The following is a 26,340-nucleotide window of genomic DNA, read 5'->3' as shown; positions in this document are numbered from 1 at the left end:
CACTTTCCAAGCTTTGTATTGCTTCTTGGTAAGTGATAGGGATATCATCATCAAAAACTAGAAGAGCATAGGCCACCATATCAACAAATCGAGCAGGTCTACGAATTTCTCTCCTTGGCCTTGTAACTGCAAGTGTTTCTGGTGTCTCCAATGGTTCTTGGGTTTGAACCTCTTCATCTTCTGATTCTTCTATTGGAGTTGAAGAATCAGCTGCATCAACTTCTGGGATCATCATCTGCTGAAACTCTACCTGTTTTGGAGTATGCTCCACCTGCTGCGGAGTACTACTTATCTGGACAGCTTCACTTGTTACCTTCTTTACTAGGGCAGATTCATCAAAGGTAACATCTCTGCTACAAATTATCTTCTTGGTGTCTAAACACCAAAGGCGGAATCCCTTCACTCCATGGGTGATTCCCATAAAGAGAGTCTTCTTTGCTCTCGGATCAAGCTTGGATTCCTTCATATGATAATAAGCAGTGGATCTAAATACATGTAAGGAATCATAATCAGTAGCAGGTTTTCCAGACCATACCTCCAATGGTGTTTTTCCTCCTATCGCTGATGACGGCAGACGATTAATGAGATGGCCAGCATATGTCACAGCCTCAGCCCAAAATGCCTTGCCTAACCCAGCATTAGACAACATACATCGAACTTTCTCCAATAGTGTTCGATTCATACGCTCTGCCACCCCATTCTCTTGTGGTGTATGTCTAACAGTGAAGTGTCGAACAATACTATACTCATGGCAAACGTCAAAGAATGGGTCACTTTTATATTCCCCTCCATTGTCCGTCCTAAGACGTTTGATCTTTCTACCAGTCTGGTTCTCGATCATATTTTTCCATTTCAGGAAAATTTGAAGCACTTCATCTTTAGACTTCATCGGATACACCCAAACTCTTCTGGAAAAGTCATCTACAAAAGTTACAAAATAATGGTTTCCTCCCAAAGACGATGTCTTTGAAGGACCCCATACATCTGAGTGAATATAATCTACAATACCTTTTGTATTATGCATAGTGGTGCCAAACTTCACTCTCTTCTGCTTTCCCAGAACACAATGCTCGCAAAGTTCAATTTGCAAGCCTTTGCACCTTTCAACAATCCTTTCTTTGCCAGAATTTGCAATGATTTCTCTCCAGCATGTCCCAACCGCATATGCCACAACTGGGTTGCGTCCAAATCATCACATCCGGAAGCTGCTACAACTGCTCCAATAATTGTACTACCTTGGTAGTAATACAAATTATTTTTCCTGATGCCCTTCATCATCACAAGTGTGCCATATGTGACTTTTTAAAACTCCATCTCTCATAGTGACTACTGAGCCTTTGGATTCTAAGGCTCCCAACGAGATGAGATTTTTCTTCAAACTGGGAACGTATCGGACATCCGTCAGAACTCTGATTGATCCATCTTGATTCTTCAATCGAATTGAACCTATCCCAATAGTTTTACAGACATTATCATTGCCCATATAAATAACTCCTGCATTTAGTTCCACTAAATCGGAGAACCACTCCCAATTAGGGGACATATGATAGGTGCAACCCGAATCTAATATCCACTCATCAGAATGGAATGTTGTTGATGAAGCAACCAATGATATGCCAGAGTCATGTGCATCATGCTCTGCAACACATGCATCTGGAGCAGCTTTTCCTTTCTTCTTCAGCTTCGGACAATCTTTCTTCCAATGGCCTTTCTCATGACAAAAGGCACATTCATCTTTTCCCAGTCTCGACTTCGACTTTGATCTCCCTCTCCACTTTGGCTTTTGACTTTTCGAGTGACCTCTTGCCACCATGGCCTCTGCTGCTTCGTACTTGCTCTCCTTCTTGGTTTTCTTCCTGAGTTCATAACTATACAAAGCAACAGTTACATCTTTAAGGGTAACATTATCCTTACCATGAAGTAACGTTGTCTCAAGGTGCGCAAATTCATCTGGAAGAGATGACAACAACATCAAAGCCAAATCTTCATCTTTGAAGGTTTCATCCATGCCCAATAAGTCTTCCACTAGCTCATTGAACGCAGTGATGTGTTCATTCATACTGGTGCCTGGTTGATAATCAAATCTGAACAATTTTTTCTTCATGTGGAGACGATTCTGAGAGCTTTTCTTTAGGAATTTTTCCTCCAAAGCTTTCCACATCTTACTTGCAGAAGTCTCGTTCTTGTAGCCATACTTCTGCTCCCTGGAAAGACAAGATCGAATCGTGCTGCACGCCAAACGATTGATTGTTCCACATTCTTTCTCCTCCATATATTCGGGCTTTTCTTCCTCAATGGCGATGTCTAGACCTTGTTGGAATAAAGCGTCTAACACCTCGCCTTGCCACATGCCAAAATGACCAGATCCATCGAACAACTCCACCGAGAAATTTGCATTTGACATCACTCTCCTCACCGGTCCAGATGAAGAGCTTGATGTCTCAACTGATCCGTATTTTGGCATTTTAATTCTAACGAACAATATTCAATATCATGAACTGTATCTTTTCAGCAACGGAACCACCAGGATAACCTCAACCGAAGCTCTGATACCAATTGTTGGGGAAAACGGGTTATTTCCCACACGAACGTAGTTTTAAAATTGACCTAAAATGTCAAGATTAAAACCACTAAAGGTTGCACAGCGGATAAAACCTGTCAAACTATTGAATATTGAAACACAATGGAAAAGAACCGAATAAAAAACAATAAAGGAGAGAACACACCAAATTTACGAGGTTCGACGAGAATATCGTCTACTCCTCGGGCACCACACCGGATGATAACTTCACTATATCGCCAATATTACAACAAATGGAATTCTTTAGAATTCCCAAAGTGAGAGAATGAAGAATACAAGAGGAAGAGAGAACTTGTTTTTGGGATGATTTCTAATGAAAATACTTAGGCCTATTTATAGTTGAGTTTCAAGAACAATATGTTCAAAGTTTGGCCACCTACCAAAAAATTTTCCAATGTGTACAAGTTAGCCACCAAATATGAAATTCACATGTTCAAAGTTTGGCCACCAACCAAGATGAAATTTCCAATAAGTTGGCCATCAACCAAGATGAAATTTCCAACTTGTCAACTTAATTTCTAGACAAATCTAACAGAAGGAACGAGGGCGACTATCTCGCCGGTGGAAGAGGCAAATGCGGCGACGACTTCAATGACAAGGAAAAAATATTTAAGAGTTTTAATTTAGGGGTTGATATTTGATCCAATTATTGTTTAAAAAAGATTATGTAAAATAATGTAACTAATATTTTATTTTGAATGATTTGTCTTTAAAATTTTAACTAATTTATAATTATACGTTGAGTCTTTTAAAATTTTAATTTTTTTAAAAATTAATTTGATGGTGCTTAACAATGTTCATCGTCAGTGATACTCGACGATGCTCATCGAGCGTGACAAACTCATCCTTGATTAAAAACTTTTTATATGTTTAGAAGCTAATTCAAAAGCATCTCTTTATTGTATTTAACAAAATTAATGTTAAATTAATCTTTAGTTTTTATATATATAAGTCTGAAATTTTATCTAATGTGTTTGAAATATGCTATATATATATATATTAAATTTAGGTTGACATTTAATACAATATTAATACTTTAAAGATCCAATTATATTTTTTTTTAAAATTGAAAGATCAAATTAAAATTGAATTAAAATTTTAAGTATGTCCGATATATATACATATATGCGTTGAGAAATTGAGCGCAAGAATTTTGTTTTAGAAGTGAAGTTTGAAATTTGAAAAAGGCAAAGAGGAATGGGTAATCTAAAAGTACATGACCGAAAGAGAGGAGATTCCATTAAGGAAGTATGCAGTGCCTATGTTTATAAATTGTTGTTTTGTCGAAATTGGTAATTAAAAATGGATTGAGTGTTTATTTTAAAAATTTTAAATTTTTATTAATAAAATTTTATACATTCGTCATTTTTTAAATTTTAAAAATTCAGATTATAAAATAAAATTTATCATCAGTGCTGCACACTGTGTTTATGGTGATGATCATAATTTACCGTTTCGTAAAATCAAAATTACCCGAATTAAAAGATTGATATGGATGGATGTCCCTAAGGATGGCAAACGGGCGGGTCGAGTGCGGATACCCCCTCCCCCATCTCCATACTCACTTAATATTTTTCAATCTACCACCCGTACACCACCCATGATAGGTACAAATTTTTAAATCTACACCCGCCCACGCGGGTACATTTTCGAATCCATCCCCACACCCACTACCCACTAGCGATATATCTATCTAGATCCGCCTGACAACAAACTAATGGGATGTTGGAGTTGGTTCTCAGACAGTTCGTGATGGGGTAGCAACGCATGCTTCAATTTGTCAGAGGAGTGGCTCTACGAATGTTATGGAGACAAATTGTAGGAAGCATGTAGTCGCAGAGTTGGATTGTTGAGTTGCTTTCGATGTTAATGCTCATAGTGCGTCTAATATGGGTTTTGAGTTGCTAAACAACATGTAAACTGCTGCTTTTGATGTTAATGCATATAGTATGGCTAATTTGTGTTTGGATGGGCAGCATGGGCTAAAGAACATGGAAAGTGACGTGGTTAGTGGGATTATGGGTTTAATCAAAGAGCCGAATATTTCCCTAATTAAAGACCAGATTAAAGACTAAATATCCTTAATATTTGGTTAAATTATATGTTATATATTATACAATATTAAAATTTATAAATTAGTCTCTAAAATTACATCTAAATTTATAATGGTCCAAAATTTAATATATATTTAGCTGGGCGGGCGGATGCGGGGCGGGTAATGTCTCAAACCCATTACCCGCCCACCACCCACGACGGGTACCACTTTATAAATCCACACCCGTCCACTACCCGCTAAAATTATACCCATCCCTGCTCCAATTGGAGCGGATGCGGTGCGGAATCCACAAAACTGTACCTGTTTGCCATCCCTAGATGTCCCTTATTCTCATATGTAATAGAGTAAGGGAAAGGTAAGATAATAGGTTGTCCTCAACATCAAGTTAAGAGCAACTTTCGTAGAAGTCATCTGAATTATAAAATACCATCCGTAAAACTCGATCTCACGACCTCAAAATTAAAATCCTTATGCTCTGTCAATTGAACTAGATAGTCATATGAATTAAAAGCATTGATAGATATAAGTAAAAGAGAGAAAGTGAAGAAAGGTTTTAGTTCGAAAAGCCCATGTATGATGGATGATGGATGATGGATGATGAACGTGTCCGAACGAGGCCAATGCAAATGGTCTTTTAAAACCCTTCAGTTGCACACATAATGTTGAAGAACAAGACAGAGGAGAACAAGGAAGAGAGATAGATGTAAAGAATGCATGAAGGTTGGAGCTTTAACGAAGCAGAAGCAAAATAACACTCACTACTAAGTGTCTGAGTGTGTGAGATGCAAATACCGAGTTGTTTTGGTGAGTGGAGAGAGCAGGCAAGAGGGAAAGGAAAGGAGCCTTTCTCTGCGTTGCTGCTTCTCTTTGACTCTTTCCTCCTACATTTACACAACTAAAACATTTCGAAAAAACCCATTTTCTGCCTACACTCACTCTCACCCCAAATCATGCCCACTGTCTTTCTTATTCACCCCTTTTTTTTACTTCCAAAACTTGATTAAATACCTTTTTTTCCATACCAAAACTCTTTCTTTGTCCTTGCTTTTCATCTCTCAGTATATTAGATACAAAAGATTCTATCTTTTTTTTAGTGATGATGGGCGGTGCTGAAATCAGAATGTGTGATCCTATGGAATAAAAGAGTGTTTTTTTTCTTTCTTTTCATCTTTTTGCGATTCTTTTTAAGGTGTTTTTGGAAGGGAGACGGTGCAGTCCATATATGGATTACGGAAGCGGAGGAGGAGGGAGTGGGTCCGGTGGGGGCCACGACGCCTCCGACCCTTCCCGGAGGAGCAAGCCTTACCATCGCCACACTGCTCATCAGATTCAGCGGCTTGAATTGTAAGAAAACACTGTCGGCTGGCCTTTCTTCCTTCGCTTGTTTTGTTTGTTTTTGTTTGAATAAAGAATCGCTTTATTTTTTTCGTTCCCTCTGTGTTTTGTTGGTGAAAACGTGAAGAATGTTCAAGGAATGTCCGCACCCAGATGAGAAGCAAAGGCTACAGCTGAGCAGGGAGCTGGGACTGGCACCCAGGCAGATCAAGTTTTGGTTTCAAAACAGAAGGACCCAGATGAAGGTGGGTTCAGCGGGGACTTATGCTCTTTTATTCCTTTTCTCTTTCTTCTCCTTTATTCATTCAGTCACTTGTCGTCATGGTGTTTCCTCAGGCACAACACGAAAGAGCCGATAACCGTTCTCTTCGTACCGAGAACGATAAGATCCGATGCGAAAACATAGCCATCCGAGAAGCGCTGAAAAATGTCATTTGCCCTTCTTGCGGTGGCCCTCCTGTCACCGAGGATTCCTATTTTGATGACCAGAAATTGAGGATGGAAAATGCCCAATTAAAGGAGGAGGTTTATCCTTTGTTCTCCAATAATGATGATATTAATGATGATTTTTTAGTATGTTTATGTTTTTTTTTGTTTCACTTTTTCAGCTTGATAGAGTATCTAGCATTGCAGCCAAGTACATAGGGAGGCCAATATCCCAACTCCCACCAGTACAGCCCGTTCATTTCTCTTCATTGGATTTTAGGATGACGAGTTTCGATGGCTATGGTGTTTCTGGCCCTTCCCTTGATCTTGATCTTCTCCCCGGAAGCTCCTCGTCAATTCCGAATTTACCTTTCCAGCCAGTTGTTATCTCGGACATGGACAAGTCCCTCATGTCCGATATTGCTGCGAATGCAATGGAAGAAATGCTCAGGCTCTTGCAGAGCAATGAACCTTTATGGATCAAGTCCACTAATGATGGCAGAGATGTTCTTAATCTCGAAACCTATGAAAGAATTTTCCCTAGGCCTAATACCCACTTCAAATCTCCCAATGTTAGGATTGAAGCTTCAAGAGACTCTGGTGTTGTCATCATGAATGGTTTGGCATTGGTTGACATGTTCATGGATTCAGTAAGTTGACAAATTTATCCGTTACGTTGAACCCTTCTTTTCGGTATTGATCGGAATTTGAAATTTTAATGGAGAAACTACTACTCCTTTTGCAGAACAAATGGGTGGAGCTATTCCCTACCATTGTGTCGATTGCCAAGACAATCGAAGTAATTTCATCTGGGATGTTGGGTACCCACAGTGGTTCTTTGCAATTGGTAATTGTGCTTTGCCTTTTGTTTATTCATACCATTTTTTCTTTTCACCTCTTTCCTATACTAGTTCTCGTCTCGTTTTGCAGATGTATGAAGAGTTGCAGGTGCTCTCCCCACTAGTACCTACACGTGAATTTTGTATCCTTCGATACTGTCAGCAAATTGAGCAAGGGTTATGGGCTATAGTGAATGTTACATATGATTTGCCGCAATTTGCCTCCCAATGTCGATCTCATAGGCTTCCTTCTGGATGCTTGATTCAAGACATGCCTAATGGTTATTCCAAGGTTGCTCAAATTTTATTCTCCTAATGTTTTGCATGCTCGGTTTTGCACAACAATAATCTCAAATGTACGTCTAAATGCTCATAGGTTACATGGTTGGAGCATGTGGAGATTGAAGACAAGGCTCCAATTCATAGACTCTATAGGGATCTTGTGCATAGTGGTTTGGCATTTGGTGCAGAACGGTGGCTTGCGACTCTTCAGAGGATGTGCGAGAGGTTTGCTTGCCTAATGGTATCAAACACTTCAACCCGGGATCTTGGGGGAGGTAAATATTTAGTAATTCATCTACAGACTCAGTTACTACTTCTCTTGAGCTCTTAAATAAAATTTCGTAATGTTGCAGTAATTCCTTCTCCCGATGGTAAGAGAAGCATGATGAAGCTGGCTCAAAGGATGGTCACCAATTTCTGCACAAGCATCAGCACATCAAATAGTCATCGGTGGACAACACTTTCTGGTTTGAATGAAGTCGGTGTCCGGGTGACTGTTCATAAGAGTTCTAACGGTATAGTTCTTAGTGCAGCTACCACCTTCTGGCTTCCTGTTAGTCCACAAAATGTATTCAATTTCTTCAAGGATGAAAGAACACGACCGCAGGTATATTCAGATCTGTAAATGTCAAGTATATGTATATTATTCTGCCTTGTATATATATATTGAACTTAATAATCTGTCATTTTCTTTAGTGGGATGTTCTATCCAATGGCAATGCAGTGCAAGAGGTTGCTCATATTGCAAACGGGTCGCATCCAGGCAATTGCATATCCGTTTTACAAGTAAGATCCCCGAAATCAAAGCATTTTCCTTTGTGTTCTTCACTTCAGAACTTTGGTTTAATAAGAATTTTTTGTTCTCTGAATAGGCCTTTAATACAAGTCACAACAACATGCTAATACTTCAAGAGAGCTGCATAGACAGTTCAGGTTCACTCGTAGTTTACTGCCCGGTAGATTTGCCAGCCATTAATGTAGCAATGAGTGGAGAAGACCCTTCATACATCCCATTACTCCCATCCGGTTTCACAATCTCACCCGACGGCCATCCGGACCAAGGTGGGGAAGGAGCGTCAACGAGCTCCAGCGCACATGGGAGCATGGGACGATCCGGGGGTTCACTAATTACAGTAGCGTTTCAGATCCTAGTGAGCAGCTTGCCATCTGCTAAACTGAACATGGACTCGGTGACAACTGTTAATAACCTTATCGGCACCACGGTCCAGCAAATCAAGGCCGCTTTGAATTGTCCGAGTTCCTGACGACCCGTATCCTCGAATTCAAAAGATGATATAAAGTCTGAGCGTGTGTGGTATTGAATGTGGAGTGTTTGAGGTTAGTTGGGGACTTTGAATGCCCCTGCTCTGGCACTGCCCCCTCTCATCAAAGAGCTGAACCTGTTTCTTTACTGCTTGCTGGTGCTGCTGTCCCTTTCATCTCCACCACCAACTAATGTTTTTATTTACTTTGGAGGCGTTTTCTTACGAAGGCATTTTCGGTTTCTTTTTCTTTTTTGCAATTTACCTTGGAAGAAGAGTGGCTGGTAGCATTAAAAGAGAAGTCAAGAACGCACCATATAATACTATTTGTCTTTCACTGTCCTTGCTGCTGGACCTCACCTCCATTGTATGGTTCGGGTATTGACTTCTGTCCATGGACTCTGCTCTTTTCTCTTTCAATAATTATATTATCATTGGTCATATTTTTTCAGGTTGGGCTGGACTTATTGATCTTTTATAAGAGTTAATTGCATAATATGTCTTTAAACTACGACTTTCATTTTAAATTGATCTTTAAACTTTTGAATATTCTAATTTCATTCCTAAACTATAACTCTCATTTTAAATTAGTCTTAAAACTTTTGAATATTCTAATTACATTCCTTAAACCATGACTCTCTTTCTAAATTGGCCCCCAAACTTTTAAACATTTCAATTTAATCTCCAAATTAATGCAAATATATAATCAATTTCAAGCATAATTTAACCTAAATTTTGTTTTTTTTCAAACACATAATAATATAATTTGACCTACCAATTTTATTAATAATAGATGTGATTAGTATATACATATAGTTTGAGGATGAAATTGGAATATTTAAAAAGTTTAGGGACCAATTTAAAATGAATGATATAGGCTGGGATAAAATTGAAATGTTCAAAAGTTTGAGGATTAATTTAAAATGATAGTCATTGTTTAGGGATTAAATTATAATATTTAAATGTTTAAGGACCAATTTAAAATGAAGGTCATACTTTGAGGGAATATTGTGCAATTAACTCTTTCTAATTTATTAAATTTATTTTCATACACATTTACATCATAAATATACATTTAGCATTAATGATATTCCAAAGAGAAAATAACCTCATTGACCAAAAATGCCTTATAATATACGATTTTAACTAATTTTTTTTGGATTTGTTAAAATGACCAACTAAATCGCAATGCGATCGATAATTCGCAACGCGATCTCCGGTATCGCAAATCAGTTTTCAGGTTCGCAACGCGAACTTCGACTATCGCAATGCGAACTTGGACTATCGCATTGCGATTTATCGCAATGCGAATATGTAAATCGCAATGCGATAGTCGACTATCGCAATGCGAACTTGGACTATCGCAATGCGAATATGTAAATCGCAATGCGATAGTCGACTATCGCAATGCGAACTTGGACTATCGCAATGCGAACTTGGACTATCGCATTGCGATTTACATATTCGCATTGCGATAGTCCAAGTTCGCATTGCGATAGTCGACTATCGCATTGCGATAGTCCAAGTTCGCATTGCGATAGTCGACTATCGCATTGCGATAGTCCAAAATCGCAACGACTGGTTGTATTGCATTTGTTTTTTTAAGAATTTTCTCTAAAAAGATAGTATTCGCGCGGACGTGTCAAAGACACGTATTACTACGACCACGAGACGAGACGGACGGCGGCGGCGGCGACGCGCGAGAGTCTCCCTTGTTATCTATCACTCAACAAGGAAGTTGGAAAGCCAAGCCTTAAATATCATTCCCAATAGTGTTTCCAATACTATGTGAGATTGAGCATTACCAACACTTGTTTCCAATACAATGTGATTATTCAGGAAACAATTAACAATCATGCACTTTAAAACAACTAAATCAACAACCAATTGCATTAGTATTATACGATTAAATATGTCATAATTAAATGTCAATCTACAATCAATCGCGATTATTGTAATTTTAAGCAAAACATTCAAAAATAATATCACTATTTAAGGCTCAATCTCACATAGTATTGGGAACAAGTGTTGGTAATGCTCAATCCCACATAGTATTGGAAACACTATTGAGAATGTATTTAAGGTTTGGCTTTCCCACTTCCTTGTTGAGTGATAGAGAACAAGGGGGACTCTCGCGCGCCGCCGCCGCTGTCTATCTCGTCTCGTCTCGGGTCGGGGTTGTGGTCGTGGTCGTGGTCGTGGTAATACGTGTCTTCGACACGTCCGCGCGAATACTATCTTTTTAGAGAAAATTCTTAAGAATTAAATGCAATATCGTCGTTGCGATTTTGGATTATCGCAACGAACTTGGAATAAATTGCAGCGCGAACTTCGACTATCGCAACGCAAACTTGGAATAAATCGCAAGGAATTTAGAATAAATCGCAACGCGAACTTCGACTATCGCAACGAACTTGGAATAAATCGCAATGCGATAGTCGAAGTTCGCGTTGCGAATCTGGAAACTGATTTGCGATACCGGAGATCACGCTGCGAATTATCGATCGCATTGCGATTTAGTTGGTCATTTTGGCAAATCCAAAAAAAGTTGGTTAAAATCGTATATTATAAGACATTTTTGGTCACTGAGGTTATTAGACAACTTTACAAAGTTACCCTTTATTTATTATTGATTCAACCTATCAATAAGGTAGAATAAAGGGGGGTTTTACGCACAAATTAACTCAAATAAAATCTTATGTCTATGATGCGTCGCATCATGTGAAGTTGTTCAATGGGGAGAAAGGATGTACATTTTGGAGGCATGCGGGTCCAAATGAGCTGATAATTGGTGTCTCAATGCGTATTGACTCGAATGCTGTTTGCAAAACAAGCATTGGTTTGGTAGTATGATTTTATAAAATATAGGGCAAAACGATAGAAAATCCCTAAACTTTATAAAATTGTTTAAATAAGTCCACATTTTATGTATATCTCCATAAACCCAAACTTTAATTCATACTTAAATAAACCATTAAAATAGATCACTCACCGTCCATCGATCCCGTGCCTTCACGGCAACCGTTGGATCGAGGCTGATGTCTGACCAGAAAGCGGTTACCGGTGCTTTTTTGGAACCTCTGTTCCATAGAACTAACTATTGTTATGCAGAGGACCAGCCCAAACCTAAAATACACAAAATTGAATGAAAAAAATCTCGAATATTTTTTTTTACTCTTTGATAATGAAGTCTCATATATCCGTATATACGGTGTTCAAACTTGAGACTTTAAGAGATAACAACAAATTCTTTAATCATTGAGGTCTATTGCTTCGTGCGGTTTTTGATAAAATTAAAGGGTAAATTACGCATTTGGTACTTAAAATATATGTTCTGATCCATTTTAGTATTTAAACTTTCAATTTTTTCAAAAGCATATCTAAAGTTTAGTTTTTGTTTTATTTTAGTATCTCGTCGTTAAAAATTTAACGGGTGATTTGCATGTGGCACCTTTTTTATGATTAAATTGCATCATTCATCACTCAACTATCTTCTCACTCCTATTTTGGTTATTAAAGTTTAATTTTCTTAATTTAATTACTTAACTTTTAAATTACTCCTAATTTAACCACTCTAACTTCCAGATTTATTTTTTTGTTTTTAATTATATATTAATAAAATAATAATAAAAATGTCATGTCACAAAAATTATTAATAAAATAAATTAGAGTGAATAAAATATGAGCAATTTGAAAGTTGAGTAGTTAAATTGAATTTTTTTTAATTTTAGTATCAAAACTGGAGAGAGAAGATACTTGAGTTATGAATGATGTATTTTACCCATAAAAATTGTAACAGTGAGATACTAAAATGAAACAAAAACTAAACGATAGGTATGGTTTTGAAAAAAAATTAGAAGTTTAGGTACTAAAACAAGCCAAAATAGATAGTTTAAGTACTAAACACGTAATTTACCCTCAATTAGATGAGATCAAATTTTATCTAGGAAAATAAATTTTTTGAAACCGACGTTTTTAAAACTGATTTTTAGTGATGAAGAAACAAACCTCTAAATGTACATCTTTCTTCACTTTTTTTGCCTTGAACACCTAGCTGGTCTGGTCACAGCTTATTATTAGCTTATTAATTAAGTTGCTTTAATTGAATTTGCAAATAAGTCTGGGTCATACCTTGATTTACTACAATCACTTCATTGCTTAGTATTTCAAAAGCATCATTGCTCATATTTGGTATGCTACACCCAATTATTAAAGGAGCCTATCAACATAAACATATAGTATTTAAGTCATTATATAAAATGTAATTTAATTAAGGTGTTTGGTGTGTACCTTAGCCAGTGCCCATATGGTAAAATGCGAACGATACTCTTCTAATGTCATTCCTCCCTTCCCAACTTCTAAGATATTTGGATCTGATTATATAAAATTTCTACACTAATAAATACAAACTCAAATAAACTCAGTTAAATAGTTAATGGCGTTAAACTTGGTTGTTATATAGATGCAAAACATCGTTTTTAATGCCGTTAACTATTTAACGGCGAAGTGACCAAAATAAGAGAGAGAGTAAAGTTCAGTGACAAAAAAACTCAATGTATTAAGTTCAATGAGGAAATTGAAAACTTTTAAAGTTAAGTGAGCAAAATAGGAGAGAAAAGTAAGATGAAATTTGTAATTTACCCTAAATACAAACTCAATTAAATATATATCTCAAGATTAATTCAATGTTTGAATTAATTACCATTCCAACCTCCTGGTCCAGCATAAGATGCCCATTCATCATTTCGATCAGCACTCAATACCATGCTGCTTGAAATAACAAGAAATCATTACAAATATTAAATAAAACTGAAATTAAGAATAATTATTTTTTATATTAATTATTATTATTATTATTATTAAGTTACCTATCCCAACCATCACGAATGTCTCCGGATGTTCTCCAACTATTTGCCATGTCATTTCCCCAAGTAGCCGCCATATTCTTTCCCCCGACATTTTCCAATTAGGCAGGTCAATATATAAAAGTAGGTAAATAACACATATGGAGTAAAAAAAAAAAAGAGTAGTCGAGAATTATTTTGAGATCTAGATCATTTGTTATAAAGTACGTGAAATTGTTCATATGAAGGTGACGAGTTATATATAATTTTGATCTATTTCATATGACAAATTCTATTGTTTAAAATATATTTTTATGAAACTCATTACATTTACATGATAAATTTTACGTATATTATAATATATGACTTAGATTTCAAAATAAATATGAAAGTGCCCTATTTTACTAATTAATTATTTCGCTTTCATTATTTGTTTGATTTTGCCATCCATTAACAATATATAAAATTAGATATAAATTGAATATATTACCATTCACATACGGAGAAAAATATGAGTCTCCCTGTCATCAAAAGTGCTTCACTCATTTTCTTGTACCTACGGCCAATATGAAATTAATTACATATTTTTAAGGCAACAAATGAATTAAAAAAAACAAAGGAAAAAAATTATCTGATTACCTATCTTCTGGGTTTATACCATTATTCTGGCAGTTGTCATACTTCAAGTAGTCGACGCCCTACATATATAATATAAACCAAAAGCTACTCTCAAATAACTAATATCTAGTTAATTAAAGGGTAAAGTACACAAATAGTCTCCCGACTATAGAATATTACTTTGTTGAGTCTCTCGATTATAAAAAGTTACAAAATGATCCCCTAGTTATAGGGTATTACTTTGTTGAGTCCCCGACTATTAAAAGTTACAAAATGGTCAATCAACTATTCATATATTCCAAACTTGTCCTTTTATATTAAAAACTTGACGGCGATCTGAGCTGGACGTTAACCTCCTGACTGTGATATGATAAAATCTGATAAAAAATCTCAAACGACTATCATATCCTAGTCAACAGGTTAACGTCAAACCCAGACCGTCGTCAATTTTTTAAAAGAGAATGACAAGTTTGAAATGTATGGATAGTCAGGGGATCATTTTATAATTTTTAATAGCCGGAAACTCAACAAAATAATATCCTATAATCGGAAGACCATTTTATAACTTTTTAATTGTGGATGAACCCTTATAATTGAGGAACCATTTGACATTTGTATACTTTGCCCTTAATTAAAATATATCTGAGCATACTAATTTGATGAAATGGATAACTACCCAGGAAGCAGACGTTTCTACGTCTTGCCCCTCGTGATCTAATGATCCAGGCATGGTCCCGGTACATGTTCTAGTTCTTCAAAAGTCAAACGCAGATTTAAGAATTACATATGTGCGTGTGTGTGAAATTGAAAAAGTTAAATAATAATAAAATTGCACACCCTGCATCAGCGTAAATGCCAAAATTTTAATCCTTTGCTGTGGAGATAATAAGCTAATGCCTTCATCCCAGATGGGAATTTCGCAGCGTTGGGAACTAACCTTCCCTGCCCAGATCACTATATTTTACTCTAAAATTGTTTACATCCAATAATAATATTAAAAATTTTATTGATTTTTTTATATAAATTAAGATAAAATAATAATTTATGTATGATATGTTGAAAATTCAATGCATGGGCGGCTAATTAACATGGGGATGCTAATTTAGTCAAATTTGGCCACCAAATTGTTAAAATAATAAATGATAAAATTGCTAAAATTAATCTTTATACTTTAGGGTATTTACAAGATTAATCCTTAAGCTTCAACTATAAATATCCTATCCCATTTAGCTTCAAAACCATCCCAAATCATTTTAGTTTTCTCCCAATACTTGAGAATTTAGAGAGTTTCTTGGGAGTTATTTTCTCTTTTTTATCAAGAGAGAATTATCATTGTTTTCTCCTTGTTAGATTGAGAGAAGTTGTAATTCCTATTTTCTCATAGTAAAATTCTTCTACCGTTGCCCGTAGTTTTTACCCTATATTATTCAGGGGTTTTCCACGTAAAATTTGTGTCTTCTTTATCTTCAATTTTATTTTCTCAAAATTATTAATTGTGATTTTGTTCTATCCGATAGCCGTCTTCCGCAACAATTGGCACCAGAGCCAGATTAGAGTGTGTAATATCTACTTATTGTCTTTGTGGTTGCCACCAAAAGGTCGATCCTCTAACATAAGAAAATAAGAAGGTATTTACACATTCTTTAAAGGTTCCATAGAACTATTCACGATAGTGAAATAGTATGAGCTATCCGAAATAGAAGCTATGGCAACGAAATTTGATATTGAAAAGTTAAATGGGAGAAATTTCTCATTGTGGAAATTGAAGATGAAGGTCATCCTGAGGAAAGACGGTTGTCTAGCAGCTATCAGTGAAAGACCGATAGATTTCAAAGATGACAACAAATGGATCAAAATAGACGGGAATGTTATGGAAAACTTTCATCTAGCATTAGCATATGAAGTATTGTCAAGCATCGAGGAGAAGAAGACAACTAAGTAGATATGGGATCATCTCACCAAATTGTACGAGGCCACATCGTTGCACAATAAAATTTTCCTTAAGAGGAAATTGTACATTCTCCGGATGTCATAATCTACTTCAGTGACGGAGCATTTAAACACACTGAACACGTTATTTTCTCAGTTTACATCCTTAAGATGTACAATAAGAGAACAAGAACGTGCTGAACTTCTACTTTAAAGTCTATCTGATTCGTATGATCAACTCATCATCAACTTGATAAACATTAATGTCACCAGTCTAGTCTTCGATGACGTTGCAGCTGCTGTTTTACAAGAAGAAAATTGGCACAAGAACAAAGAAGATAAACAAGTAAATCTGCAACAAGCAGAAGCATTGACAACGATGAAAGGGAGATCAACAGAACGTGGCCAAAGTAGCAGTCACAAACATGGTAGATCGAAGTCGAGGAGCAAGAAGAATTTAAAGTGCTACAACTGTGGAAAGAAGAGTCACTTGAAGAAGGATTGTTGGAGTCTAAATAAAAACTCCAATACACAAGGAAACACTGTAAACATTTTAGACGATGTGTAATATCCTCAATACCGGATTAGTGATTAAATTATAAAGTTTCAGAATTTGGTGATTAAAGTATAATAATTGAATAGTTAAGGACTTATATGAAAAATGCGGTGTAGTATCAAATTGAAAAGAAGAAGGAATAGAAGGACAAAATGGTCATTGACAAGGGAAATAATTTAATTGTTATGGTTATATATATGTTTCCACGTGGAGTGAAGAGAGAAACGCATAAGATTCCAGAGTTCTCTTCTTTTCTTCTATTCACCACACGTGAAGACTCATATCAAAGGTGAGATTTCTCATAAGCTGATTGTTAGTTGAAATTTAAGTTTGGTTTTGATCATTAAATGCTAATTAAGCTTAAGGAAAGTTTAATTTGCTTTAAAACAACAAGATGAAAGGTGTAGGAAGAATTAAAGGTTAGGAGTTCTTGAATGAAATTTTGAAATAAAGTTCATAATGAGAATTGAAAGTTGAATTTGACCTGTCACCAACTTGATTGAGGGATATGAAGTGTTAGAATTAGAATTAGAACATGTTGGAATTTGAGTGAGATTCTTGAATTTTATATGGAGGATTGGATTTTTAAGTTTTAGAGGTATTGAATGGATAATAATTAGTTCAAGCAGGTGTATGCAAGTTAGAGATATAAAAGGAGGTGAAATAGGAAGTGTTGAGAGGATTATGAAGGGATTTTCGTACTCAAAATAACATTTATGGGTTGAGTGCATCGATACACATTCAATGTGTACCGATGTACTCTCAAATAAATGAGCATCGAATGCAATTACTGCATCGATGCGGGAGGAGTGCATCGATGCACTCTCTTAAAATCCAAACATTGAATGTGATTTGTGTACTGATGCATAGATAGTGTATCGATGCACACGTTAAGGGATGCATCGATACACTATGCAGTGCATCGATGCATACCTTCATTAAAAGATGAAAATAACTTTCTTTTTAGCCTAAGGAGTGTTAGCTTAGAATATATCAATTAGTATATTGATATGTACCAATGTATTTCTATGTAGATATAGAACGTAATCTTGTTCCGGAACAATCGAATGATTAGAATCGAGTCAAAGGAAGGCTAAGGTGAGTGCATATCTCATATGAAATTGTATTGAGATAAGACTTGCGATGAGTCTATCTCATATAGTTAAACTTATGATTTCACATTCATGTACATGCATATTTATATATGTATTAATGCTATAGTGCTTTCATGCATAATTTATTCGTGCTTTAATATGAACTTATTAAAATGAATGCAATTATATGAGAATCCATTCAGGTATGAGAAATAATGAAAATGATCATGTGTACTCATATGAAATGAATTATGTGTTTATGTGAAAAGTGATAGAAGAGATATGAAAATGAGAATTGTATTATAATTAAGCCCATGTTACTTAATGTGAGAGCTGTAGGTATAATTGTCATGCCAAGAGTCGAGGGATTATCAGTGGTCCTTCGGGACAAATATTCAGTGCCCCTAGTGGGATTTTATTCGAGCCGTGGTGACAACATTGTGCACAACCTCAGTGTACTCACGTACCTTCTATTCTCAATAATATACATGGGCAATCCAAAGATAAACTAAAGGAAATTCTTATGAAATATAATTATTTATTCATGCATATCCTACTCATATGTCATAATGCGGTATTTACATGTGCATCGCAATGTCCTAGTGGATTGATAGAAATGTATGATCGTGATATTATTGTTATATGTTTATTTATGCCTCACTAAGTCTGTGACTTAGCGTGTAAGTGATTTACATGTAGGTACCAAGAATCAGGAAGAGCAGAAATAGGGTGGCCAGAACAGCAGCATTGCTAGAAGATCAGATCAGAAGTAACTGATAAAGTATGTATTTTGTCGTGTATAGTATGTTGGCATGTAAGAAAAGTGTCAGTTATGAATGCTCTGATCGATTTTGGTTGTTTTGGTCAATTCATGTAAATAAATCGCTTTTATATTAATGAAAGTTTTAAATTTTCCTTGAATTTTGTCAAGAGTTAAAGTTTGAAAAGTCAATGTGACACCTCAAACTCATATTCGGGTCGGATACGGGTTGGGGGTGTTACATTTAATGGTATCAGAGCTACGGTTTAGTCGATTCTCAGCATAAACCAGAGTCTAAAGTGTCGTATAATGTATACATGCCAACAAAATAGTGAAAACTTCTGATCTGATAGAATAATAAGTATGTTGGTTTGTTAATAGAATGATATGGGTATGTTTTTATAGATGTCCAGACATGGTAGCTCTAGAAGTGAAGCGGGAGATGATAGGCCCACTGAAAGTAGCAATTTACCTGCCCTGGCCAGGTAGAGTGAAGATTAGGCACCTTATGGAGTGCCTGTGAGAGATCAAAATGTGTTCTTCAAAATATTGGACGCGGTATTGGCGCGTTTCCAACCTTGTGTTACTTCAACTCCGAGAATGAATGTTGCAAAGGAGTTGAAGGGTTTAGGAGCACCATAGTTTAGAGGTGAAGCCGAATAAGGTCTTGTTACTGCGGACCTTTGGCTTAATGACGTGAAAATCATGCTTAAGGGACTTTATTGTTCCGATGCTGATAAGCTAGATGTAGTGGTTTCCTTACCGAGAGGGCAAGTAAGGATTTGGTGGACCAACGTTACATTGAGAATAACTAGTGACTAGGTAACATGGTCATTGTTCTTAGAGGAATTTAAACATAAATACATCGGAGATCAATTCATTCGACAAATGAAGCTTGAGTTCATGAACTTGAAGTAATGAAATCGTACAGTGTATGAGTACGAATGTGAATTCAACAAGTTGAGCCGCTTCGCTGCTGAGTTAATTTCTACAGAGAATGATGCTTGCGAGTGGTTTGTAGAGGGATTGCATCCTTGTTTAAAAGAAATGCTTGTTGTGTTGAACTTATCTTCATTTCAAGAAGTGGTGAATCGTGCTAAAGCTCTTGAAAGAGCTCAGAATGAGAGGTTAGGAGATTCCCGAGCTCAGACTTCGAAAATATCGGGTGCATCATTGAGTATTGCACCGTCAAAAAGGGGCAGAGATGTGAGTTCTCGACCCCAAGCGAGATCAAAGTCAGGTGCATATTCTGCAAGAGGATCAAATCAAATGGGGGGTCGACAAACACAACTAGTGGGATCTAGAGCTGGGAGATCTAACCCGAGCCAAGTCGTACAATGTCGACATTATGGAAGGAACCATTCGGGCATATGTAGAATGCTTTTTGGAGCCTGTTTTAAATATGGGGACACCAGACATTTTGTTCGGGATTATCCTATGATAGCTAGTGAATCGGTACTGCTAGAGAGGTCTGCCTCGGTTATTCCGAGGGGAAGAGGTAGAGGTAGAGGAAGAAGTATATCAGAGTCCTCGACTCCACAAGAGATACGCTCCACAGCTCGGGTGTATAATCTCAAGACTAGCGAGGATAGAGATGACCCGAAGATTATAGGAGGTACCTTTCAACTGTACGTCAAGAATGTTTTTGTATTGATTGATTCAGGGTCTAATTATTCTTACATTTGTAGCAAGTTAGTGAGAGAATTAAATATTCAGTTAAAAGCTACTAGCAATGACGTGATAGTGACTAATCCGTTAGGGCACAGTGCTTGGGTTAATATGGTATGTCGTGGGTGTCTCATACGAATTTAGGGAATTGAATTCCCTGCTAATCTGATTAAATTACCTTTTGATGAATTCGAGGTGATGCTGGGAATATACTGGTTATATCATTATTATGCTAATGTTGACTGTAGATTAAAAAGAGTAACGTTGAGAAATTCAGAAGGTATAGAAGTTATTGTATTTAGTGAATGATGGAACCCATTGGCTAATATAATATCAGTGATGGCGGCAAAGAAGTTATTGTTGTAGGGATGTCAAGGGTTTATTGCTAGTGTGTTGGATGTGAGAGCTAAAGAGAAGGGGATTGAAGAAATTCCTATAGTTAGAGAGTTTCCCAACGTTTTTCCTGCAGAATTACCGGGTTTGCCTCCATATAGAGAGGTGGAATTTCAGATTAAGGTAATTCCAGGAACTGCACCTATCGCCATGGCACCATACAAAATGGCCCCAAAAGAATTACAAGAATTAAAGATCCAATTACAAGAATTATTGGAAAAAGGGTTTATCAGACCAAGTGTCTCACCGTGGGGAGCTCCAGTTTTGTTCGTAAAAAAGAATGATGGATCCATACGTCTTTGCATTGATTTTGGGCAACTTAATAAAGTGACCATCAAGAACAAGTATCCCCTCCCCAAAATTGATGATTTATTTGATCAGTTAAAGGGAGCTTCAGTATTCTCAAAGATTGATCTACGTTCAGGTTACCATCAATTGAAAATTCAAGATAAAGATATTCCAAAGACGACATTCAGAACGAGATATGGTCACTATGAGTTTATTGTGATACCTTTTGAAATTACGAATGCACCGGTTACTTTCATGGATTTGATGAAACGAATATTTCAACCTTATTTGGATCAATTTGTAGTGGTGTTTATCGATGATATTTTAGTGTATTCAAAGTCGGAAGAAGAGCATAGTTGATATTTAAAGATTTTTTTACAGACTTTGAGAGAAAAGAAGCTTTATACTAAACTCTCTAAATGTAAATTTTAGTTGAAGGAAGTGATGTTCCTTGGACATGTAATTTCTGCAGAAGGAATTCGAGTGGATCCTCAAAAGATCAAAGCCATTTTAGAGTGGGAAGTTCCAAAGAATGTGTCAGAAGTCTGGAGTTTTCTGGGGTTAGCTGGCTATTACCGAAGGTTTGTTAAAAACTTTTCGATAATAGCATTACCCCTAACAAAGTTATTGAGGAAAGAGGTAAATTTTGCCTGGATTCCAGAGTATCAAGAGAGTTTTGAAAAGCTAAAGAGGATTTTGACAGAAGCTCCAGTGTTAGTCCAACCTGAGTCTGGCAAGAACTTTGTAGTGTACAGTGATGCGTCTCATAATGGTTTGGGATGCGTGTTAATGCAAGAAGGCAAGGTGGTGGCCTATGCTTCGAGGTAACTAAAACCACATGAGAAGAATTATCCAACACATGATCTGGAGATGGCTGCAGTAGTGTTCGCTCTTAAGATCTGGCGTCACTACTTGTATGGTGAACGATGCTACTTGTATACGGACCATAAGAGTTTGAAATATTTTATGACTCAGAAGGAGTTAAATTTAAGACAGAGAAGATGGGTGGAATTCTTAAATGATTATGATATAGTGATCGATTTCCATCCAGGGAAAGCGAATGTGGTAGCGGATGCTTTAAGTCGAAAGATGTTTGCATCCTTACGAGCTTTGGAAGCCAGACTATCGTTAAAAGGAGACGGTGCCATATGTGCAGAATTGACTCTCAAGCCATCATGGCTAGATCAAATTAAAGAATTGCAAGCTAGAGATGAAAAATATTCAAAGAAGCTACATCAGATAAAGAATGGAGAGGTTACGGATTATGAAATGAAAGCTGCTGGAAACCTATATTATCAAGGGAGGCTAGTAATTCCAGATGATGACGAGTTGAAGAAAGACTTGTTAACGGAAGCTCATTGTAGTCCATTGACTATACATCCGGGAGGAAATAAGATGTATATGGATCTCAAGAGTAGATATTGGTGGCCTGGAATGAAGAAAGACATTACGAAATTCGTATCCAAATGTTTGACATATCAGCAAGTCAAAGCTGAACATCAGGTTCCATCAGGATTATTGAAACCAATGTCTATTCCTCAGTGGAAATGAGAGAATGTAGCAATGGATTTTGTAACAGGGTTACCTTTGACTCCGAATAAAAGAGATTTCATCTGGGTGATTGTTGATAGATTGACTAAGTCAGCTCATTTTATTCCGGTACGAGTTGATTTTACCATGGATAAGTATGTCGAGTTATATATCAGGGAGATTATACGTCTACATGGAGTACATGTTTCTATTGTATCAGATCGAGATCCTAGATTTACTTCACAGTTTTGGAAATCATTACATAAAGCGTTGGGAACTCGGTTGAACTTTAGTACAACATTTCATCCTCAAACCGATGGGCAATCCGAGCGAACAATCCAAATTTTGGAGAATATGTTGAGAGCTTAAGTTATTAAGTTCAAAGGATCATGGGAGAGGTACTTACCACTTGCCGAGTTTTCATACAACAACAATTATCAATCAAGTATCAAAATGGCTCCTTATGAAGCTCTTTATGGAAGAAGAAGATGTTGTATGCCCCTAAATTGGTTCGAGCTTAAAGATAAAGAAATTCTCGGTCCTGAGTTGATCCAGGAAGTGGAAGAAAAGGTTCAAGTAATTCAAAGTAATCTCAAAGAAGCAGTTGATAGACAGAAATCATACGTAGATTTAAAGAGAAAAATGATAGAATATCAAGTTGAAGATAAAGTGTTTCTCAAAGTGCCTCTATGAAAGAAAGTTTTGAGGTTTGGACGTAAGGGAAAACTTAGTCCTAGATTCATCGAACCATATGAGATCGTAAAGAGAGTTGGACCAATGGCATATCAACTGGCTTTGCCACTAGAAATGGAGAAAATTCACAATGTCTTTCATATCTCAATGCTTCGGAAGTATCGATCTGATCCCTCCCATATTGTGCCTCCAGAAGAGATCAAGATTCAACAGAATTTGACATATGAAGAAGAACCGGTTCAAATCTTAGCTCATGAGATTAAGGAACAAGACTATTCCATTAGTCAAAGTATTGTGGAGGAATCACAAGGTAGAGGAAGCAACATGAGAGCGTGAAGAGGATATGAGGAATCAGTACCCCCATCTCTTCGTGCAATGAAAATTCGAGGATGAATTTTCTTAAGGGGGAGATTTGTAATATCCTCAATATTGGGTTAGTGATTAAATTGTAAAGTTTTAGAATTTGGTGATTAAAGTATAATAATTGAATAGTTAAGGACTTATATGAAAAATGCGGTGTAGGATCAAATTGAAAGGAAGAATGAATAGAAGGACAAAATGGTCATTGACAAGGGAAATAATTTAATTGTTATGGTTATATATATGTTTCTACGTGGAGTGAAGAGAGAAACACATAAGCTTCCAGAGTTCTCTTCTTCTCTTCTATTCACCACACGTGAAGACTCATATCAAAGGTGAAATTTCTCATAAGCTGATTGTTAGTTGAAATTTAAGTTTGGTTTTGATCATTAAATGCTAATTAAGCTTAAGGAAAGTTTAATTTGCTTTAAAACAACAAGATGAAAGGTGTAGGAAGGTTAGGAGTTCTTGAATGAAATTTTGAAATAAAGTTCATAATGAGAATTGGAAGTTGAATTTGACCTGTCACCAACTTGATTGAGGGATATGAAGTGTTAGAATTAGATTTAGAACAATTTGAAATTTGAGTGAGATTCTTGAATTTTATATGGATGATTGAATTTTTAATTTTTAGAGGTATTGAATGGGTAATAATTAGTTTAAGTAGGTGTATGCAAGTGAGAGACATAAAGAGAGGTGAAATAGGAAGTGTTGAGAGGATTATGAAGGGATTTTCGTGCTCAAAATAACATATATAGGCTATGTGCATCGATACACATTCAATGTGTACCGATGCATTCTCAAATAAATGAACATCGAATACAATTAGTGCATCGATACAGGAGGAGTGCATCGATGCACTCTCTTAAAATACAAACATTGAATGTGATTTGTGTACCGATGCATAGATAGTGCATCGATATACACGTTAAGGGATGCATCGATACACTATGCAGTGCATCGATGCATACCTTCATTAAAAGATGAAAATAACTTTATTTTTAGCCTAAGGAGTGTTAGCTTAGAATATATCAATTGGTATACTGATATGTACCAATGTATTTCTATGTAGATATAGAACGTAATCTTGTTCCGGAACAATCGAATGATTAGAATCGAGTCAAAGGAAGGCTAAGGTGAGTGCATATCTCATATGAAATTGTATTGAGATAATACTTGCGATTATTCTATCTCTTATTGTTAAACTTATGATTTCACATTCATGTACATTCATATTTATATATGTATTAATGCTATAGTGATTTGATGCATAATTTATTCGTGCTTTAATATGAACTTATTAAAATGAATGCAATTATATGAGAATCCATTCAGGTATGGGAAATAATGAAAATGATCATGTGTACTCATATGAAATGAATTATGTGTTTATGTGAAAAGTGATAGAAGAGATATGAAAATGACTATTGTATTATAATTAAGCCAATGTTACTTAATGTGAGAGCTGTAGGTATAATTGGCATGCCAAGAGTCGAGGGATTATCAGTGGTCCTTCAGGACATAGTGGTCCTTCGGGTTAAATATTCAGTGCCCCTAGTGGGATTTTATTCGAGCTGTGGTGATAGCATTGTGCACAACCTCAGCGTATTCGCGTACCTTCTGTTCTCAATAATATACTTAGGCAATCCAAAGATAAACTAAAGGAAATTCTTATGAAATATAATTATTTATTCATGCATATCCTACTCATATGTCATAATGCGGTATTTACATGTGCATCGCAATGTCCTAGTGGATTGATAGAAATGTATGTTCGTGATATTATTGTTATATGTTTATTTATGCCTCACTAAGTCTGTGACTTAGCGTGTAAGTGATTTACACGTATGTACCAAGAATCAGGAAGAGTATAAATATGGTGGCAAGAACAGCAGCACTGCTAGAAGATCAAATCAGAAGTAACTGATAAAGTATGTATTTTGTCGTGTATAGTGTATTGGCATGTAAGAAAAGTGTCAGTTATGAATGCTCTGATCGATTTTGGTTGTTTTGGTCAATTCATGTAAATAAACCACTTTTATGTTAATGAATGTTTTAAATTTTCCTTGAATTTTGTCAAGAGTCAAAGTTTAAAAACTCAATGTGACACCTCAGACTCGTATTCGGGTCAGATACGGGTTGGGGGTGTTACATGATGGAGATGCTCTATGCTGTGAAGCATCAACCACCTTGGAAGGTAGAAAAAGATTTACAGATATATGGCTCATTGATTCGGGAGCAACATATCACATGACCTCAAGAAGATAATGGTTCCATCATTATGAATCTGTTTTAGGAGGATCTGTGTATAGTTGCAATGATCATGTCTTAGAGATCGTTGGCGTGGGAACCATCAAATTGAAGATATATGATGGAACAATTAAAGTTGTTCGAGATGTATGTCACGTGAAATGCCTGAAGAAAAATTTATTATCCTACAAATTGTTGGATAATAATGCAAGCAAGATTGAAACACAAAAAGGAATCATAAAGGTGTTCTGTGGAGTACTTGTGGTAATGAAAGACGAAAAGATAGCATCAAACTTGTTCATGCTGAAGGGAGAGACTTTTCTAGAAGCAGAAGCCTCCGTTGCCTCATGTAGTTCAGATTCTGCAATGCTATGGCATCAGAAACTTGGACACATGTCAGAACAAGGAATGAAAGTCCTTGTGGAGAAAAAGCTACTTTCAGGCTTAACAAATGTATCACTTACTTTGTGTGAGCATTGCATAACAAGTAAGCAGCACCGGTTGAAATTCAACACATCAAATTTTAGAGGCAAAAGTGTTCTAGAATTGGTTCACTCTGACGTATGGCAAGCACCA

At 36.3% G+C, this 26,340-nt stretch overlaps 1 protein-coding gene and 1 pseudogene across 1 annotated transcript; one reads left to right on the top strand and one right to left on the bottom strand.

Annotated features, from left to right (window-relative positions):
• Positions 1-5,684: 5,684 nt before the first annotated feature.
• LOC120114888 (homeobox-leucine zipper protein HDG11-like) lies at positions 5,685-8,930 on the top strand. The gene is made up of 10 exons (XM_039135664.1): positions 5,685-5,981; positions 6,100-6,217; positions 6,309-6,497; positions 6,581-7,048; positions 7,144-7,245; positions 7,329-7,529; positions 7,614-7,794; positions 7,873-8,126; positions 8,216-8,305; positions 8,392-8,930. Exons 1-10 carry the CDS (start codon positions 5,860-5,862, stop codon positions 8,782-8,784), a joined length of 2,118 nt encoding a protein of 705 aa, XP_038991595.1. The 5' UTR covers positions 5,685-5,859; the 3' UTR covers positions 8,785-8,930.
• A 2,534-nt stretch (positions 8,931-11,464) lies between these two features.
• The window catches only part of LOC120114879, a 31,119-nt pseudogene continuing 16,243 nt past the window's right edge, over positions 11,465-26,340 (bottom strand).

Source organism: Hibiscus syriacus, unplaced genomic scaffold (genome assembly GCF_006381635.1).
Source record: "Hibiscus syriacus cultivar Baekdansim isolate YM2019G1 unplaced genomic scaffold, ASM638163v2 tig00110253_pilon, whole genome shotgun sequence".
In the NCBI taxonomy this organism is placed as follows: domain Eukaryota; kingdom Viridiplantae; phylum Streptophyta; class Magnoliopsida; order Malvales; family Malvaceae; genus Hibiscus; species Hibiscus syriacus.
This window is presented reverse-complemented; position numbering and strand designations above follow the sequence as displayed.

Excerpts from the sequence above, each read along its gene's own strand:
- LOC120114888 (XM_039135664.1), top strand. The coding sequence starts at position 5,860 with ATGGATTACGGAAGCGGAGGAGGAGGGAGTGGGTCCGGTGGGGGCCAC. Across the intron at positions 5,982-6,099 it reads CAGATTCAGCGGCTTGAATT|AATGTTCAAGGAATGTCCGC; the intron begins GTAAGAAAACAC and ends GAAAACGTGAAG. Across the intron at positions 6,498-6,580 it reads ATGCCCAATTAAAGGAGGAG|CTTGATAGAGTATCTAGCAT; the intron begins GTTTATCCTTTG and ends TCACTTTTTCAG.